The sequence below is a fragment of the Adiantum capillus-veneris genome, chromosome 22, assembly GCF_014529385.1.
Source record: "Adiantum capillus-veneris isolate H3 chromosome 22, ASM1452938v2, whole genome shotgun sequence".
NCBI classification, from domain to species: Eukaryota; Viridiplantae; Streptophyta; class Polypodiopsida; order Polypodiales; family Pteridaceae; genus Adiantum; species Adiantum capillus-veneris.
Genome location: NC_140952.1, coordinates 16,081,658 through 16,101,611, shown reverse-complemented (window position 1 = coordinate 16,101,611; position 19,954 = coordinate 16,081,658). Strand labels below are relative to the sequence as shown.

At 42.7% G+C, this 19,954-nt stretch overlaps 1 protein-coding gene across 2 annotated transcripts in view; it reads right to left on the bottom strand.

Annotated features, from left to right (window-relative positions):
• Nucleotides 1-15,440: 15,440 nt before the first annotated feature.
• Nucleotides 15,441-19,954, bottom strand: part of LOC147428961 (guanosine nucleotide diphosphate dissociation inhibitor 1-like) — a 35,502-nt gene continuing 30,988 nt past the window's right edge. For both annotated transcript variants that reach the window (XM_086494929.1, XM_086494928.1), the window contains exons 5-14: nt 18,153-18,260; nt 17,847-18,019; nt 17,594-17,705; nt 17,438-17,518; nt 17,295-17,357; nt 17,051-17,152; nt 16,802-16,926; nt 16,516-16,726; nt 16,357-16,431; nt 15,441-15,677 (exon numbers count right to left, since the gene is read on the bottom strand). In XM_086494929.1, the coding sequence (XP_086351055.1) occupies nt 15,627-15,677; nt 16,357-16,431; nt 16,516-16,726; nt 16,802-16,926; nt 17,051-17,152; nt 17,295-17,357; nt 17,438-17,518; nt 17,594-17,705; nt 17,847-18,019; nt 18,153-18,260 (1,101 nt within the window). In that variant the 3' untranslated portion in view covers nt 15,441-15,626. The remainder of the gene's footprint in view (nt 15,678-16,356; nt 16,432-16,515; nt 16,727-16,801; nt 16,927-17,050; nt 17,153-17,294; nt 17,358-17,437; nt 17,519-17,593; nt 17,706-17,846; nt 18,020-18,152; nt 18,261-19,954) is intronic.

The following is a 19,954-nucleotide window of genomic DNA, read 5'->3' as shown; positions in this document are numbered from 1 at the left end:
TGCATGTACACTAGGTGTTATGGGTCTTAGTGTTTAGCAAAGGCTGATTTGGAGCGGCATGCACATTCATCACATTAGTAGCTTCTAAAGCATTTCACACTATATGTGCAATCTCTCTATGAGATCTCTACAAGATTCATTGTAGATCTATCAATCACCAATAGAGGTCATGGTTGGTTTGGGTGCTTGTAGTGTTAGAAAATAAGACGTAGCTAAATAGATTTTTGAGTAGATTACTTAATGGAGAGAGATAGATTTCACACACAAGAGATTATAGAGTAGAGAGAGAGAGAGTACACACGATATACGCGGTTCACCCAATGTGGGCTACGTCCACGGGAAAGCAGCTACTCAATGGCTTTAGCACTTCAAAAGAAGAAGTAGTTTACAAAAGGATTAAACCCTTGATAGAGCTCCCGCCTTGCTTCACTCTCACCACCTCACACTCACCTTGTTGCATCAACTTCACACTATGAAATGTGTGTAGAAATGGCTTCCTTTTATAGGCCAAAAGGGCTGCCCTCTCTTATGAGAGACAGCCATGTGTAGCCGCCCTTGTGCGAATAAGTCCAAATCGGACCCTCCAATCCGCCCATGTGTGGCCGCCCTTGAGAAGACAAGTCCGCTTTTGAATTCGGCCACCGGCCACCCGCCATTGACTTCCGACCAACGGCCACCGGCCATTGACTACCGGCCACCGGCCAACCGACCGGTTGTTTTTCGACCACTTTCCGGCCGCCATCCGGCCATAATATTCCGGCGAAAAAAAGTATCGGGGGCCTCCGCCCCCGAGGCCTCTAAAGTTGCCCCTGATTCTTGTCCATGAAAATTTTGGTTTCCGGTGAGTGATTTTCCTTCACGCATGATGGCTTCTCCTCATAATGGGGGCCTTACAAATGTGCGCTTTTACCACAGAAAATTACAAGGGTAAATCAGGCTCCATACTTAACAATCTCCCACTTGGAGACTAGTCTCCAAACCAAACCTGTGACTGCTTTCCATTCTGGCTTCTTAACCTTGAATGCCGATTGAAGATGAGCAAAAGCTCAACTTCTCCTTGTTGACCACCTTTGTAAACATGTCTGCAGGATTTTCACTTGTATGCACCTTTCCTAGCTTTAGTTGTCCCTCTTCCAAAAGAGTGCGTATGAAGTGATATCTCACCTCAATGTGCTTTGTCCTTGAATGAAAGGCTGAGTTCTTCGCAAGATGGATAGCGCTTTGGCTATCACTGTACAAGACACAATTGTCTTGTTTGAATCCAAGCTCTTCTAAGAATCTGTGAAGCCACATAATTTCTTTGCTTGCCTCCGTCATTGCTACATACTCTGCTTCCGTGGTAGAAAGTGAAACCACTTTCTGCAGCTTTGAAGCCCAGCTTACTGCTGTGCCTCCAACCGTGAACACATAGCCAGTAGTGCTCCTTCGAGTATCTTTGTCACCTGCCATATCTGCATCAACATACCCTTCTAGAAAAATATCAGTTCCTCCAAAATACAAAGCATTTGTTGTTGTCCCTTTTAGATACCTAAGTATCCACTTCACAGCTTGCCAATGCTCTTTACTTGGGTTGTCCATGAACCTACTCACAACTCCCATTGCATGTGCAATGTCTGGCCTTGTCCAGACCATAGCATACATTAGAGAACCTACCGTTGCAGCATATGGAAGTTTAGACATATAGGCTATCTCCTCTTGTGTCTTTGGACACATATCCTTCGTTAGTTTAAAATGACCAGCCAAAGGTGTAGAAACTGGTTTTGCATTTTGCATTGCAAACCTTTCTAGTACCTTCTTGATGTAATCTTCTTGAGATAGCTTTATTGTCTTCTTCGTTCTGTCCCTTGCTATTTTCATACCAAGTATCCTCTTTGCAGCACCTAAATCTTTCATTGAAAAAGATTTGGACAGCTCCTCTTTTAGGTCTTTGATGTCCTGCATGTTAGCACTTGCAATCAACATGTCATCAACATACAACATTAGGATGATGAATTTCCCATCTCCCAAGTTCTCCGTGTAGACGCAGTGATCCGAGTTGCATCTTGTGAATCCATGATCCAACATCCATCGATCAAACTTCAAGTACCATTGTCTTGATGCTTGCTTTAAACCATACAAGCTCTTCTTTAATCTGCAAACCATTTTCTCCTTACCTTTTACTTCATACCCCTTTGGTTGAAGCATGTAGATTTCCTCCTCTAAGTCACCGTGAGGGAATGCCGTATTTACATCCATTTGCTCGAGATTTAGATCATGAGCAGCCACAAGGCTTAAGACAAGCCTAATTGAGTTCATTTTTACAACAGGAGAAAATATTTCATTAAAGTCAATACCTTTCTTTTGAGAAAAACCTTTTACCACAAGCCTAGACTTGTACCTTTTCTTCCCACCTTCTTCTTCCTTTAGCTTCTACACCCATTTGTTTTGAAGTGCCCGCTTACCTTTAGGCAACTCAACCAACTCCCATGTTTGGTTGCGATGTAGTGAGTCCATCTCCACTTGCATGCTCTTCATCCATTCTTCTTTGGATTCATGTTGCATAGCTTCTTCATATGATTCCGACTCTCCAGAATCTGAGATCAAGAGATGGTTGAAGGAAGGAACAAACCTTTCTGGAGGTCTACTTGCTCTTGTAGATCTTCGGGGAATAGGTTGAGGCTCCTCATTTGGTTGACGTTGTTGCACATTGTCACCGTTTGCAGTCCTTGAGTCTTCACCGTCCTCAAGCTCCATGTACTCATCACCTGTTTCTTTTGTATGTTTTCTTTCCAAGTAATCTTTGTACATATTTTGTTCGTTAAAAATTACATCCCTACTCCTTAAGATTTTACCATCTTCAGGATTCCATAGGCGATACCCAAAGTCTCCTTCTCCATAGCCAATGAAGAAACACTTTTTGGACTTTGCATCTAACTTTGATCTTAGGCTTCTATCTATGTGCATGAAAGCCTCACACCCAAAAACTTTGAGAAATGCATAATTCACCGGTTTACGTGTCCATGCCTCTTCTAGAACTCCCCCATCCAATGCCGTTGTGGGTGACCGATTGATTAAGTACACAGACGTACTTACAGCTTCCGCCCAAAGCTCAAGCGGTAGGCCTGCATGTAGCCGCATGCTTCGTGCTCGTTCCATGATTGTCCTGTTCATCCTTTCCAAAATCCCATTTTGCTAAGGTGTCCTTGGGGTTGTCCTTTGCCTCCGAATGCCATTGCTAGCACAAAATCTTTCAAAAGCTTGGCTGCAATATTGGCCTCCATTGTCGGATCTGAGGCATTTAACCTTGGTACCTGTTTCATTCTCCACAAAGGCTTTCCACCTTTGAAATATGGAAAATACATCGGATTTATTCTTCATGACATAAACCCATGTTTTTCTAGTTGCATCGTCTATGAATGTTACATAGTACAATGAGCCACCAAGTGATGGTGTACTTGCAGGACCCCAAACATCAGAATGAACCAACTCAAGTTTTTTATTTTTTCTTTCATTTCCTGATTTTTGAAATTTTACCCTCTTTTGTTTACCATAAACACAATCTTCACAGAATTCTAAGTCCACTTCTTTCAAACATGGTAGAAGCTTCTTTGTTTGAAGGATTTGCATTCCTTCGGCACTCATATGCCCAAGTCGGTAGTGCCTCACCGCACTGTCAACTTCTGTAGTTGCTGCACAAGCTAAAGGTTGCACGCTAACAGTACAGAAGTAAAGTGTACCGACTTTTTCTCCCTTGACAACCACCAAGGATCCCTTTGAGATCTTCCATCGTTTGTTTCCGAATGCAATGTTGTGACCTTCATCGTCCAATTGTCCTGTAGAGATCAAATTTTTGCGAAGAGAACATGCCTAACATCTTTAAGCTTCCATTCATTTCCGTTAGCAGTTTTGACAGAAACTGTACCTTTGCCGACAATCTCACAAGCTTCATCATCTCCCAAGTATACATACCCAAAATTACCTTTGGTGTAGTCTTGGAAATGTTGCTTATGTGGTGTCGCATGGAATGAAGCCCCGGAATCTACTATCGAGGAATTAGACACATTGTCTAATGAGAGAATTAGAGCATCTTGGTCTACTTTAACTGCCACACTGGCCTCCGATGTTGGCTTGTTGTCTTGAGACTCTGTCTCCTTCTTCTTCTTGGACCAGCAATCCTTCTTGACGTGGCCCTTCTTGCCGCAGTTCCAACATTCAAGAACTGACTTTGTGCGTGACTTGCTCCGCCTTGAGCGATCACGACCCTTTTGGTTTTTGAACCTCTCCTTAGGCCTTCCTCTTGTTTTCACTGATAGTGCAGCACTTGATGATTCTCCTGTGCTTCTCCTTCGCATTTCCTCGCTTAGGAGAACACCCACAACATCATCAAACTTAAGAGTATTTGTGCCAGAGATAGAATTACTTACAGCCATCACAAGGCTCTCCCAACTATCCGGTAGAGATGATAGTATAAGGAGAGCTCGCACTTCGTCATCGAAATTGATTTTCACTGATCAAAGTTGACTTATGTTTGTGTTAAAGTCATTTAGGTGTTCTGCAACTGAACCATTCTTTGTCATCTTTAGATTGAACAAGTGCTTCATAAGAAATACCTTATTGGATGCCGATGGTTTCTCGTAGAAGTCGTCAAGTGACTTCATCAAGTCCTCCGTGGTCTTCATCTCCGAAACATTGAAAGCCACCGTTGACGCCAAGCTTAACCGGATTTTTCCCAGTGCCTTTCGATCAAGGACAATCCATGGTTCATCTGCCATTATTGCAGGCTTCTTCGCAAGACCGCCTAGTGGCAAATAGAGGTCCTTCTGGTAGAGATAGTCTTCAATCTGCATCTTCCAATGTTGGTAGTTTTTTCCGTTGAACTTCTCAATCTTGAGCTTCCCTTCCTCCGCCATAACTCCCACTCAATTCAAGGAATCCTTTCCTTGAGATAATTTAGCTACGAGCAAACCTTGCTCTGATACCAGTTGTTAGAAAATAAGACGTAGCTAAATAGATTTTTGAGTAGATTACTTAATGGAGAGAGATAGATTTCACACACAAGAGATTATAGAGTAGAGAGAGAGAGAGAGAGTACACACGATATACGCAGTTCACCCAATGTGGGCTACGTCCACGGGAAAGCAGCCACTCAATGGCTTTAGCAATTCAAAAGAAGAAGTAGTTTACAAAGGGATTAAACCCTTGATAGAGCTCCCGCCTTGCTTCACTCTCACCACCTCACACTCACCTTGTTGCATCAACTTCACACTATGAAATGTGTGTAGAAATGGCCTCCTTTTATAGGCCAAAAGGGCTGCCCTCTCTTATGAGAGACAGCCATGTGTAGCCGCCCTTGTGCGAATAAGTCCAAATCGGACCCTCCAATCCGCCCATGTGTGGCCGCCCTTGAGAAGACAAGTCCGCTTTTGAATTCGGCCACCGGCCATTGAATTCGGCCACCCGCCATTGACTTCTGACCAACGGCCACCGGCCATTGACTACCGGCCAACCGACCGGTTGTTTTTCGACCACTTTCCGGCCGCCATCCGGCCATAATATTCCGGCGAAAAAGGAATATTGGGGCGAAAAAAGTCTCGGGGGCCTCCGCCCCCGAGGCCTCTAAAGTTGCCCCTGATTCTTGTCCGTGAAAATTTTGGTTTCCGGTGAGTGATTTTCCTTCACGCACGATGGCTTCTCCTCATAATGGGGGCCTTACAAATGTGCGCTTTTACCACAGAAAATTACAAGGGTAAATCAGGCTCCATACTTAACATGTAGATCAGCTCACTATAGTTAACCAAGATGGTTGTTCCTAAAATTATTCATTAATCGGCAATAATGCAAGGAATTGTGATCCATGTTTACCAGTCATTTTCAAGGACTATCTGTGAACGGTGGGGAAACACGCCTTGGTACTCTTAATTATCTTGAGAGGATAGGCAGTTTACAAGTATTAATCTTGTGCTCAATGATATGCTAAGCGCATACGTTAGCACCAAGCAATCCAAATGGAAAGGTTATCTCTCTAGTTTGAGTTTGCTTACCATGAGGCAAAACATGTTGCGAGACTAAGTTTAGCCTCTTCATGTCTAAATCGGGTTCTCAACCTTGAACATCGGTTATGGTGGAGTTGTTTATTTACTAATGAAGAATGATATTAAGTCAAGGACTTATACTTTGTTGATGAGTTACTTTCATGGAAAATACACAGGTATACTATTAGATACATCTTACTTGTAATAACTCGTTTAGCATACTCAAGTGAGTTCTAAATGGAGTTCTAAATGGAGTCTATATGCTATGTTGGTGGATATGGGCCGGTTACGCAAGAGGGTTGCAATGGGACAACAATGCGAAAAATCAAGATGCTCTTCTTGAAATCATTGAACCTCCTATTGAACCGTGTTCCAGTCAAACGAATAGTTAGATCCATGCACGATGTTGTTAGGAAATAAGACGTAGCTAAATAGATAATTGAGTAGATTACTTAATGGAGAGAGACAGATTTATACACGAGATTATAGAGTAGAGAGAGAGAGAGAGAGTACACACGATATACGTGGTTCACCCAATGTGGGCTACGTCCACGGGAAAGCAGCCACTCAATGGCTTTAGTACTTCAAAACAAGAAGTAGTTTACAAAGGGATTATACCCTTAATGGAGCTCCCGCCTTGCTTCACTCTCACCACCTTATACTCACCTTGTTGCATCAACTTCACACTATGAAACGTGTGTAGAAATGGCCTCCTTTTATAGGCCAAAAGGGCTGCCCTCTCTTATGAGAAACAGCCATGTGTAGCCGTCCTTGTGCGAATAAGTCCAAATCGGACCCTCCAATCCGCCCATGTGTGGCCGCCCTTGAGAAGACAAGTACGCTTTTGAATTCGGCCACCGGCCATTGACTTCCGACCACCGGCCATCGGCCATTGACTACCGGCCAACCGACCGGTTGTTTTCCGACTACTTTCCAGCCGCCGGCCGGCCATAATATTCCGGCGAAAAAGAATATTCCTGCGAAAAAAAGTCTCGGGGACGTTCGCCCCCGAGGCGTTTAAAGTTTCCCCTAATTCTTGTCCGTGAAAATTTTGGTTTCCGGTGAGTGATTTTCCTTCACGCACGATGGCTTCTCCTCATAATGGGGGCTTTACAAATGTGTGCTTTTACCACAGAAAATTACAAGGGTAAATCAGGCTCCATACTTAACAATCTCCCACTTGGAGACTGATCTCCAAACCAATATCCCACTTGGAGACTGATCTCCAAACCAAACCTGTGACTGCTTTCCATTCTCGCTTCTTATCCTTGAATGCCGATTGAAGATGAGCAAAAGCTCAACTTCTCCTTGTTGACCACCTTTGTAAACATGTCTGCAGGATTTTCACTTGTATGCACCTTTCCTAGCTTTAGTTGTCTCTCTTCCAAAAGAGTGCGTATGAAGTGATATCTCACCTCAATGTGCTTTGTCCTTGAATGAAAGGTTGAGTTCTTCGCAAGATGGATAGCGCTTTGGCTATCACTGTACAAGACACAATTGTCTTGTTTGAATCCAAGCTCTTCTAAGAATCTGTGAAGCCACATAATTTCTTTGCTTGCCTCCGTCATTGCTACATACTCTGCTTCCGTGGTAGAAAGTGAAACCACCTTCTGCAGCTTTGAAGCCCAGCTTACTGCTGTGCCTCCAACCGTGAACACATAGCCAGTAGTGCTCCTTCGAGTATCTTTGTCACCTGCCATATCTGCATCAACATACCCTTCTAGAAAAATATCAGTTCCTCCAAAATACAAAGCATTTGTTGTTGTCCCTTTTAGATACCTAAGTATCCACTTCACAGCTTGCCAATGCTCTTTACTTGGGTTGTCCATGAACCTACTCACAACTCCCATTGCATGTGCAATGTCTGGCCTTGTCCAGACCATAGCATACATTAGAGAACCTACCGTTGCAGCATATGGAAGTTTAGACATATAGGCTATCTCCTCTTGTGTCTTTGGACACATATCCTTCGTTAGTTTAAAATGACCAGCCAAAGGTGTAGAAACTGGTTTTGCATTTTGCATTGCAAACCTTTCTAGTACCTTCTTGATGTAATCTTCTTGAGATAGCTTTATTGTCTTCTTCGTCCTGTCCCTTGCTATTTTCATACCAAGTATCCTCTTTGCAGCACCTAAATCTTTCATTGAAAAAGATTTGGACAGCTCCTCTTTTAGGTCTTTGATGTCCTGCATGTTAGCACTTGCAATCAACATGTCATCAACATACAACATTAGGATGATGAATTTCCCATCTCCCAAGTTCTCCGTGTAGACGCAGTGATCCGAGTTGCATCTTGTGAATCCATGATCCAACATCCATCGATCAAACTTCAAGTACCATTGTCTTGATGCTTGCTTTAAACCATACAAGCTCTTCTTTAATCTGCAAACCATTTTCTCCTTACCTTTTACTTCATACCCCTTTGGTTGAAGCATGTAGATTTCCTCCTCTAAGTCACCGTGAGGGAATGCCGTATTTACATCCATTTGCTCGAGATTTAGATCATGAGCAGCCACAAGGCTTAAGACAAGCCTAATTGAGTTCATTTTTACAACAGGAGAAAATATTTCATTAAAGTCAATACCTTTCTTTTGAGAAAAACCTTTTACCACAAGCTTAGACTTGTACCTTTTCTTCCCACCTTCTTCTTCCTTTAGCTTCTACACCCATTTGTTTTGAAGTGCCCGCTTACCTTTAGGCAACTCAACCAACTCCCATGTTTGGTTGCGATGTAGTGAGTCCATCTCCACTTGCATGCTCTTCGTCCATTCTTCTTTGGATTCATGTTGCATAGCTTCTTCATATGATTCCGACTCTCCAGAATCTGAGATCAAGAGATGGTTGAAGGAAGGAACAAACCTTTCTGGAGGTCTACTTGCTCTTGTAGATCTTCGGGGAATAGGTTGAGGCTCCTCATTTGGTTGACGTTGTTGCACATTGTCACCGTTTGTAGTCCTTGAGTCTTCACCGTCCTCAAGCTCCATGTACTCATCACCTGTTTCTTTTGTTTGTTTTCTTTCCAAGTAATCTTTGTACATATTTTGTTCGTTAAAAATTACATCCCTACTCCTTAAGATTTTACCATCTTCAGGATTCCATAGGCGATACCCAAAGTCTCCTTCTCCATAGCCAATGAAGAAACACTTTTTGGACTTTGCATCTAACTTTGATCTTAGGCTTCTATCTATGTGCATGAAAGCCTCACACCCAAAAACTTTGAGAAATGCATAATTCACCGGTTTACGTGTCCATGCCTCTTCTAGAACTCCCCCATCCAATGCCGTTGTGGGTGACCGATTGATTAAGTACACAGACGTACTTACAGCTTCCGCCCAAAGCTCAAGCGGTAGGCCTGCATGTAGCCGCATGCTTCGTGCTCGTTCCATGATTGTCCTGTTCATCCTTTCCGAAATCCCATTTTGCTGAGGTGTCCTTGGGGTTGTCCTTTGCCTCCGAATTCCATTGCTAGCACAAAAGCTTTCAAAAGCTTGGCTGCAATATTCGCCTACATTGTCGGATCTGAGGCATTTAACCTTGGTACCTGTTTCATTCTCCACAAAGACTTTCCACCTTTGAAATATGGAAAATACATCGGATTTATTCTTCATGACATAAACCCATGTTTTTCTAGTTGCATCGTCTATGAATATTACATAGTACAATGAGCCACCAAGTGATGGTGTACTTGCAGGACCCCAAACATCAGAATGAACCAACTCAAGTTTTTTATTTTTTCTTTCATTTCCTGATTTTTGAAATTTTACCCTCTTTTGTTTACCATAAACACAATCTTCACAGAACTCTAAGTCCACTTCTTTCAAACATGGTAGAAGCTTCTTTGTTTGAAGGATTTGCATTCCTTTGGCACTCATATACCCAAGTCGGTAGTGCCACACCGCACTGTCAACTTCTGTAGTTGCTGCACAACCTGAAGGTTGCGCGCTAACAGTACACAAGTAAAGTGTACCGACTTTTTCACCCTTGGCAACCACCAAAGATCCCCTTGAGATCTTCCACCGTTTGTTTCCGAATGCAATGTTGTGACCTTCATCGTCCAATTGTCCTGTAGAGATCAAATTTTTGCGAAGAGAAGGAACATGCCTAACATCTTTAAGCTTCCATTCATTTCCGTTAGCAGTTTTGACAGAAACTGTACCTTTGCTGACAATCTCACAAGCTTCATCATCTCCCAAGTATACATACCCAAAATTACCTTTGATGTAGTCTTGGAAATGTTGCTTCTGTGGTGTCGCATGGAATGAAGCCCCAGAATCTACTATCGAGGAATTAGACACATTGTCTAATGAGAGAATTAGAGCATCTTGCTCTACTTTACCTGCCACATTGGCCTCCGATGTTGGCTTGTTGTCTTGAGACTCTGTCTCCTTCTTCTTCTTGGACCAGCAATCCTTCTTGACGTGGCCCTTCTTGCCGCAGTTCCAACATTCAAGAACTGACTTTGTGCGTGACTTGCTCCGCCTTGAGCGATCACGACCCTTTTGGTTTTTGAACCTCTCCTTAAGCCTTTCTCTTGTTTTCACTGATAGTGCAGCACTTGATGATTCTCCTGTGCTTCTCCTTCGCATTTCCTCGCTTAGGAGAACACCCACAACATCATCAAACTTAAGAGTATTTGTGCCAGAGATAGAATTACTTACAGCCATCACAAGGCTCTCCCAACTATCCAGTAGAGATGATAGTATAAGGAGAGCTCGCACTTCGTCATCGAAATTGATTTTCACTGATCGAAGTTGACTTATGTTTGTGCTAAAGTCATTTAGGTGTTCTGCAACTGAACCATTCTCTGTCATCTTTAGATTGAACAAGCGCTTCATAAGAAATACCTTATTGGATGCCGATGGTTTCTCGTAGAAGTCGTCAAGTGACTTCATCAAGTCCTCCATGGTCTTCATCTCCGAAACATTGAAGGCCACCGTTGACGCCAAGCTTAACCGGATTGTTCCCAGTTCCTTTCGATCAAGGACAATCCATGCTTCAGCTGCCGTTGTTGCGGGCTTCTTCGCAAGACCGCCTAGTGGCAAATAGAGGTCCTTCTGGTAGAGATAGTCTTCAATCTGCATCTTCCAATGTTGGTAGTTTTTGCCGTTGAACTTTTCAATATTGAGCTTCCCTTCCTCCGCCATAACTCCCACGCAATTCAAGGAATCCTTTCCTTGAGATAATTTAGCTACGAGCAAACCTTGCTCTGATACCAGTTGTTAGGAAATAAGACGTAGCTAAATAGATAATTGAGTAGATTACTTAATGGAGAGAGACAGATTTATATACACAAGATTATAGAGTAGAGAGAGAGAGAGAGAGAGTACACACGATATACGTGGTTCACCCAATGTGGGCTACATCCACGGGAAAGCAGCCACTCAATGGCTTAGTACTTCAAAACAAGAAGTAGTTTACAAAGGGATTATACCCTTAATGGAGCTCCCGCCTTGCTTCACTCTCACCACCTCATACTCACCTTGTTGCATCAATTCCACACTATGAAATGTGTGTAGAAATGGCCTCCTTTTATAGGCCAAAAGGGTTGCCCTCTCTTATGAGAGACATCCATGTGTAGCCACCCTTGTGCGAATAAGTCCAAATCGGACCCTCCAATCCGTCCATGTGCGGCCGCCCTTGAGAAGACAAGTCCGCTTTTGAATTCGGCCACCGGCCACCGGCCATTGACTTCCGACCACCAGTCATCGGCCATTGACTAACGGCCAACCGACCGGTTGTTTTCCGACTACTTTCCGGTCGCCGGCCGGCCATAATATTCCGACGAAAAAGAATATTCCGGCGAAAAGAAAGTCTCGAGGGCCTCCGCCCACGAGGCCTCTAAAGTTGTCCCTGATTCTTGTCCGTGAAAATTTTGGTTTCCGGTGAGTGATTTTCCTTCACGCACGATGGCTTCTCCTCATAATGGGGGCCTTACAAATGTGCGCTTTTACCACAGAAAATTACAAGGGTAAATCAAGCTCCATACTTAACACATGTCACTATGGAAATCATTAGTGTTTTTGAGAAAAAAATTCCTACTAGTATTTGAGAATGAAGTAAGGCAAGGGCAAACCCATGGGGGGCTCAGGGACTAAGGCCAAGGGCCGGCTGATAGATGTGGGCAGGAGATTCTAAATGTAGACAACCGAGGGCTTATATAATAGGGTGGTAGGGCGAAGAATCCTTTAAGGCTAGAGGAAGAAATATTCCTTATCAAACCTAGAAATAGTTTAGACCAGTCAAACCAAATTAGAAACTTGCTAAATCTGTCAACCACCTTGACTTGCTGCCATAAACCATGAGGCTGCTAACCACACGAGATCCCTCACAAGGCTGCATCCACAATGCATCGCCAATAAATCAATAGTAGTATCAAAGTTTTTATCTAAACTAGAATCAACCAATATTTGGGTTTGCATATGGCTTCTTCCAAAAGTTAGGGCCATATGTCAGCTATATTCAAATAGATAGCGCACAAGGAAGTGACGTTCCCCATCAACCTTCTTCACAACTATTACAAGTTAATATCAGATCGCACGTAACCCTAGCTATTGAAGTCAACTACAATGGTACTAGCAATCATGGTTTTTCTCATTCAAAGTTATTATTTGTTTGGATATGTTAAAAAGTGTTGGAATTAGGGTTGCAGGAAAACACACAGAGCTTGGAGAAGACGAAGGAAGCTTAATGCACACAATAGAGAGTGTATTATTTAGTGTGCAATGGAAAGATATATAGCTCTAGAGTGAGGGACGTATATACAATGCACGGGGGGGAAACCTCCTAAAGAGGGGGAAAATACCCCGGCGGTCCTAGTGTGTTCACACACATCACTACCACATGTATATGGTAACAAATCCCCGTTGGAGTGATGCGGTGAACAAGAGCTGGCACTTAAGTAAAGGGAAGTGCCATGCCCTGAGGACATGATCAATCCACAAAGGGGAGTAAGCCCAAATATTTGTGGAAAGCTTCGAGCTTCTCACGAGACAATGCCTTTGTAAAAGATCTACAAGGTTGTCCTGTTTTGGCACATAAGCCAAGCTAATCTCTCTTGTTGAGAGCCTCTCCCTGACATAGTGGTTATGCATCTCAATGTGCTTTGTGCAAGCATGAAAAACTGGGTTCCTCAAAACTGCCAATGCGCTCTGATTGTCAGTGTAGATAGTGTTGGCAGTGTCTTGTCCAACACCCAAATCAGCCATAAGGCGTCTGAGCCATACACACTCAACCGTAGTTGTGAAGACTGTCCTGTACTCAACCGCACAACTAGAAGTGGCCACAGTAGGTTGCTTCTTGCTCAACCATGATATACATAAACTGCCAAGCATAAAACAAAAACCACTTGTGGACACTTGCGTGTCAAAACAACCAGCCCAATCTGAGTCCGAAAAATCATGTAAGTTTGGCAACAATGATCCCCCCTTGGGATAAAACAAGCCAAGATATAAAGTGCCACTAAGGTAGAAAATCCTCTTGACAACCTGCCAATGCTTAGACCCTGGGCTACGCATAAATCTGTTGACCTGTGAGACTGCAAACTAAATATCCGGCCTCGTGTTGCATACATAAATGAGGCATCCAATAGAAGTTTGATAAAGAGTGACATCTACAAGATCACCAGCATCATGAAGACTCAATTTTAAATCTGTTTCCATAAGAGTGGCAATAGGTTTGCAATCCTCAAGTCCAAACTTACATAGCAATGTCTATGTAACTTTTCTGACACAAGGCAATCATCTTGAAAGTAGCAGTTAAATCAGCCTTAAATTCAGCAATATGTCTCTCATAAAGAACCACACTGAGAAGTACATCACCCTCGCGCTTTACATACAATGTGCTTTCTGTTGGACTGTTACGAAAGCCTCATTTGACCAAATGAGTGTCAGCTTTCTCATACCAAGCACGAGGAGATTGCTTCAACCCATACAAAACCTTCTTACATCTGCACACTTTGTCCTCTTGTCCTTTCTTGACAAAACGACGAGGCTGCGTTACATAAACTTCCTCAAATATGTCACCATTCAAGAAAGCAGTATCAATGTCTGATTGATGTACATTCCAACGAAAATGAGCTGCCAATGCACATAGAAAACGCCCAGTAGTCATACGACAAGTGGGAGCAAAAGTCTCTTCATAATCTATGCCTTTTTGGTGTGCATAACCCTTTGCAACAAGCCGAGCCTTATGGTATTTTGCACACCTAGTTTTGTGCTATTCTAAATGACCAATCAAAGAGCCTTCCCTAATGCAATAATTGTAATTGGATTGAGCTAGGACCCATGTTTTTAAGCCTGGCTATAGGAGAGAGCGTAGAGATAGACATGGGCAATTATAACCCCTTAAGGTGATGAGTATAAAAATAAGTTCCATTAAAATTTAGGCGATGTTCATGTATCCACTAGGAGTGCTGCTCATAACTAGTACTTCAGTAGGAACAATCAAATCTATTCCTCTGATTGATCCAAGTTGTCTAAGGTATATGTAGTAATAATCCCATTCTTGGGACATTTGCAGATGGTGCATGAAAGGTTACCCCAATATCACAACATAATTAAACTTGATTTAACAAAATTCACTAGTACCAATTCGTGCATTTCCAATCCCTTCGCCTAAGACTTTGTCTAATGTATGCGGCTTATCAAGCAAGACATCATAAGAATCAATGGTATTTGGATTTGTTTACACAACGTGTGGGTACCAAGTAGCACTTCTACAAGAACCTTGGTCCTAACCCATCCTATGCATTGACGTAATACAAAATCGTATAAATTATCACATCTAGATAACAAGAGCTCGATAGAGGACATGTGCTTTTCGGACCAACATCAACGTACCAATGAGTAATCGATTAACTAAAGCCCCTATGGAGATAATAAAAAGCATCAAATGATCACATCTGGATAACAAAAGCTCAATAAAGGACAAGTGCTTTTCGGACCAACATCAACCTACTCGTGAGTAATTGGTTGAGTATGAGCCCCTGTTGTTCTTGTTAACTATTTCATAAGGATACCAACCAACCTCGACTTCTTTGAATTGATTACAACTAGCTTGAATTTTTACAAGAAGGCCAAAATCTCCTTCAATGTGTTCTGTTTGCAGGATGGCTAAACTCTTCTATCCAAGAAGCATAGCTCAGTTGGTTAGACCTTAGTGGCCCCTTGAGGGTGTAATGTAGTTGTAAATACATTGATTATGTATTAAGTTTCTCCCTATTACCTTACCGTGCTCAATGATTTTTATTTTTAAAAGAACTCTTCCATGTGCTCGTGTGCTATACAAAACATATTTTACCAGAAAACAGCCTACATAAGCAAAGAATTGTCACGACTCATGCCACAGCTTAACCATACTCCTTCAGTCAATTTGAAAGAAAGTAAAAGCCAATACAGTTCAAGAGATGATGATGCAGCAGAACCCAAAGAATTAATGATGAGCTTAGGCAAGCCATTGATTTGATATAGGACTTCGAAAGCAAATGATTTGCGTCAAAACCAAAACTTGCATTACAAATCGACCAGTTAAATAGATCCACATCTTGCCCAGAACTTGGATCTCACTCGAATTCAAGAACTAAAGTTGGATTAGGTGTAGGCAGAGAGCTCCAAAACATCACTCCTCTGCTGCGCTTGCAGCAGCTAAATCGACACTCAAATCCAGAACCTGATACAAAACCCCCACTAACTGTTTGTGAAGTAGCTTGAAGTAAACATTATGATTATCCCTAAAGAGTTGCAACAACGCACTAATCATTTGTGAAGTACGCACACATTTATGATTAAGCATTCAAACATATGGAAAAGATATGTCACTCATTTAAGCCAAAATTGTCCACTAGAACCTGAGGAGGATAATTCACCCAACGCTACCTTGGATCTGGTGCAAGTATTAGGCTCACCATCTTCCTCCAAAGCAGAAGAGGTAATCCCCTTCCGGTAGTCACAACAAGCAAGAGTTCAACAAGAGCTCGACCCTCCAGCGGAGATTCCTCTTGATGCAGATTCTTCTCATTCCTCTAAGAAGAAACAAACTAGCGAGGGGTCGTAGAACTAGCGCACCCATCAATGAGCCACTAAATCCTCAAAAGGAGGAGCTGACTAAAAACCGACCAAAAGCAGGAAGAGAATGAACTAAAGTCTACCTAAATCTTCAAGGCTCATTGCGTACATAAAAATTGCATCACAATCGTGCAATATCGTCCACCTTAATCATGAGGTCCATGAACACATAAAAAGTGTTCCATCGGACCATCACTATCACTATGATGCTTTATAAATCCAAAGTGCCCTATTCAGTGATTGAAAAAGTACCGAATATTAAACAGGAGAGAACGATATTTTACCTTCCCTGTGATAGCTGTGTACATTGTCAACACATCTTGCACAGTCGTTTCAAAATGTGTCGTTGCATCATAGCTCTGTTTCATAAAAGTATCTCGTTTCAAAGGATTGACCTTTCAAAACTGCAGAACTACATAAATGCAAGCACCTAGATGTCTTACCCTGGATATAAAGCAGTTGTCTAGTGAAGGCTCATTCACTGGTTCATATTTATCATATGTGTCAAAGAAGACCTCATCCACAGGTCCGAGGAGGCCGATGCCAGGCTGCAATTCCTCCTTCGGATTATCTGTTTCAGCATCAGCTGAAACAAAGGCGATGAACTTTCCCTTCGGCGCCACATTGTGAGAATATGAGCAGCAGAAGACGTACCTAACAGGTGTAACCAATGTGAGATATAAATTATGACTCACTAAGGGGGAGGACTTACTACCGCAGGTTGATTACATGTCTGACTTCCGTCCCAACTGCTTCTGTGGCAGTATAATTTGGACTGACTGTGAATCGCCAGTGTTCGGGATTGGATGGCTCATGATGCAGATTGCACGTGCAACTTTCCCGACCTTCCTAACCTGGAAAATGGAGAAAAATCAATTAAACATCAAAGAAGACATGGCACATCCAAAATAATTAATTTGTTCACTGGTTGATGCCGTTTCTTAATGATCAAGACATTCAACCGAAATAAGCACTAACCTTGTTCAGAAGGTAGGACGGATCACAAACAACTTTTTTTGTCTTTGCAGTCTCACCCTCTGATGTGACACCGCACACTTTCCCTTCTTCATCAAACTCCACCTAATCACAAGAGGAATGTCATGCAGGCTTGAGGCATGAACAAAAAGTGCTACTAATGTCAAGGGGTATGCCACAAACAGGTTATCAAAAAACAATGCAGGCTAGGGGCATCATAAAAATTTGCTTTCATGTCAACAGCTACCTTGCACCCTGGTTTTGATAGCATATAGGTGCCACCATAAACTGCGCTCAACCTTGCAAAAGCCTGCAAATTTGCACAAGCCTTCAGTGATTAGATGGACAACCAACGGCCAAGGCCACTAAAGTTCAAGTGTAGATGCTCACTTGTGGCAGTTCACCAAGCCCATACAACGGGTAAATGTAAGGAGAACCCCCTTGAAAACGGGCCAAAGACTCCGAATACAGCTGGTCAAAGACAAAGACTACTTGTAATCCTGACTTTCGCTTCTAGGCTCTTTACAAAAATTTAATAGATTATACCTTGACTTTCTTGACAAACTCAAGAGCAGGTTGGTCAAGGTAAGAATCATCCCGGTACAAAGCTAAAGCATGCCCAATGAAATCTACAGTATTTTCATCCAATCCATATTTCCTGTTCACGAAAGCATGAATGACAAATTCAAGCAATAAATGTCATAGCAGACAGCATTCCACAACAAAAAAACAACCATGACCACATGTTACAGATTCCTTTGCTGACAAAACAGATTGTGGTGCAAGGCAATAGAAGTACTCAAAGATCTCTCTTGGAGTGACTCTTGTGAGATCTAAGCCCTCATGAGTCTTAGGATTGCTCTCATCATAATCTTGCACATAAATGAAAAACTTCCTTGCACGGCGCTTTTCAAAGAGTCCCATCAGAGGAGATTTCAAAGCTTCAACATCAGTTGCTGGAACTTTGTGAATCTGCCACATTCAAGAGTTCACTTCATTTAACAATTACATTTCCCAAGGTTTCTGCTTTAGTTGCTCGAAGGATAATTTAAAAACAAAGAATAATTTTAAAACATAATTCGCACATAATATGCTCGACTCTTACCTTCCCCTTGTTAAAAACATAGCTTCCATCGACAGCCTTGAACATCAAATATTTGGTGACATCAGTGTGTATCAGAACACGGACAAGGGCTCCATTAGCCATCATAAACTGCAAACACATACTTTCAGATCATCTCAAGCGATACTTACTCAACCACCCTTAGAAAAGGGACTATCATTTAAAACTGCAATGCGCTAGATATTTAAAGAAAAAAAATGGTTCCCCCATCATAGAAGCCCTTGTATTGTTGTATCACCCATCTTTTGTAACTTTGCATCACTAGTAGTTTTTCCCTTATGCTTTGTAATCATTGAATATCTCAAGCGTTTTCTCACTATCAAATCCGTTAGCCTTGTATGCCTACGGGCTGATGTAATTCTTTCAGGCTTGTAATTTTGATTACATAACACAAAAGGGTACCAAGCCCCACTTCTTTTCCCAAAAAAAAAGCCCTTGTATTATGCAACTCATGTGAAAGCCCACTAATTGGACAGGATTTTCTTTGAATGTTTTATTAAAAAAATATTCTATTAAGTAGGCATGGTAAAACCACTATAAAATATATCAGTTGTCATACGCTCGTGGCTATGTGTGCCACTTGGACATGCTTCATCGACTTCCAGAGCCAATTTTCCCCTTCTTCCTAGATAGCAGTGTCTAGAATCCTAGGAGGATTAGTACCGGCAATTTTGTGAGCCTGTTTGACCTGCATGTCCGGACGAGTCCATTAGATTAGGTTTTCCAATTTTGGAACCCTCTTGCATAAATGGTTTGTACACACGTTTTGACAGATGTTATTACACTGCGGTGGGCATCTAGCATGACGTGCATGTAGTTCTAGGTTAAAGGAATCCAATGAGCCATTCCCCGCATCGATCGGATTCCCAGGTGGGCAAACGTGCGACAATTTCACCCAATCTAACCCCCTTGGCCTAACTTTTTAAAGAATCATTTTAATGATTTATTTGATGGGTGTAGTGGACGGATATCCCTACCTAAGTCTAAGGAAAATAATAAGCCAATTCTCAGCCATGTAAAGAAGGCCAGAAGCCAAAAATTTCATCAGATTTGGCCTAGCGCTAGTCAATTACAGAGCTCAGCCTTGTGTTTTGCACTCAAGCACCTAGCGTTTTCAGCCAGCCAGCAGCATTTTTGGGTTTCATCGTCAGATCCCCTAGCACTGCCATCCCTACAGATCAGTCCAGCGTTTTCAGATTTCAGCCCTTCTCCCTGTTGCGGTCCAGTACTTTGGCAGATCAGTCAAATCAGCCCTGGTGCTGCCCATCCCTGCAGATCAGTCCAGTGTTTTCAGATTTCAGCCCATCTCCCCGTCAGAACGGCTTGGGTCTGTCTTCCCTACATTCCCGTTGCGGTCAGATACTTTAGCAGCCCATCGAGCCTCCCCTCGGCCATTCCCTCGCCGGCATCGAGTGCTCCATTGTTGTCCATCGTCGGCATCGTCAAGATCTGCGTTTTCAGCCCTTCATTCCTCTCACATCAGGAGTGCAAATCAGCCCCTTGGTGGCCATCTGCAATCCCACGTCGATAAGGATCCAAAGGTGCATCAAATCAGCCCTCGAGGTGCCTCGTCTTGAGGAGTTACAGGCGGCGACAGTCACCATTCGAGTCAGTAGAGTCTGCACTTGAGATATTGCATGTCTGTACATTCCAATTACGCAATCTACAGCAAACACTACATCGGCAACGGTGTGGGGGGGCCTTGAGAGGGTTGGTTGGGACCCCATCGGGTGTCATTCTCCTCCTCTCTCTCTTTCTCTCTCCCTCTACACATAACTACCGCA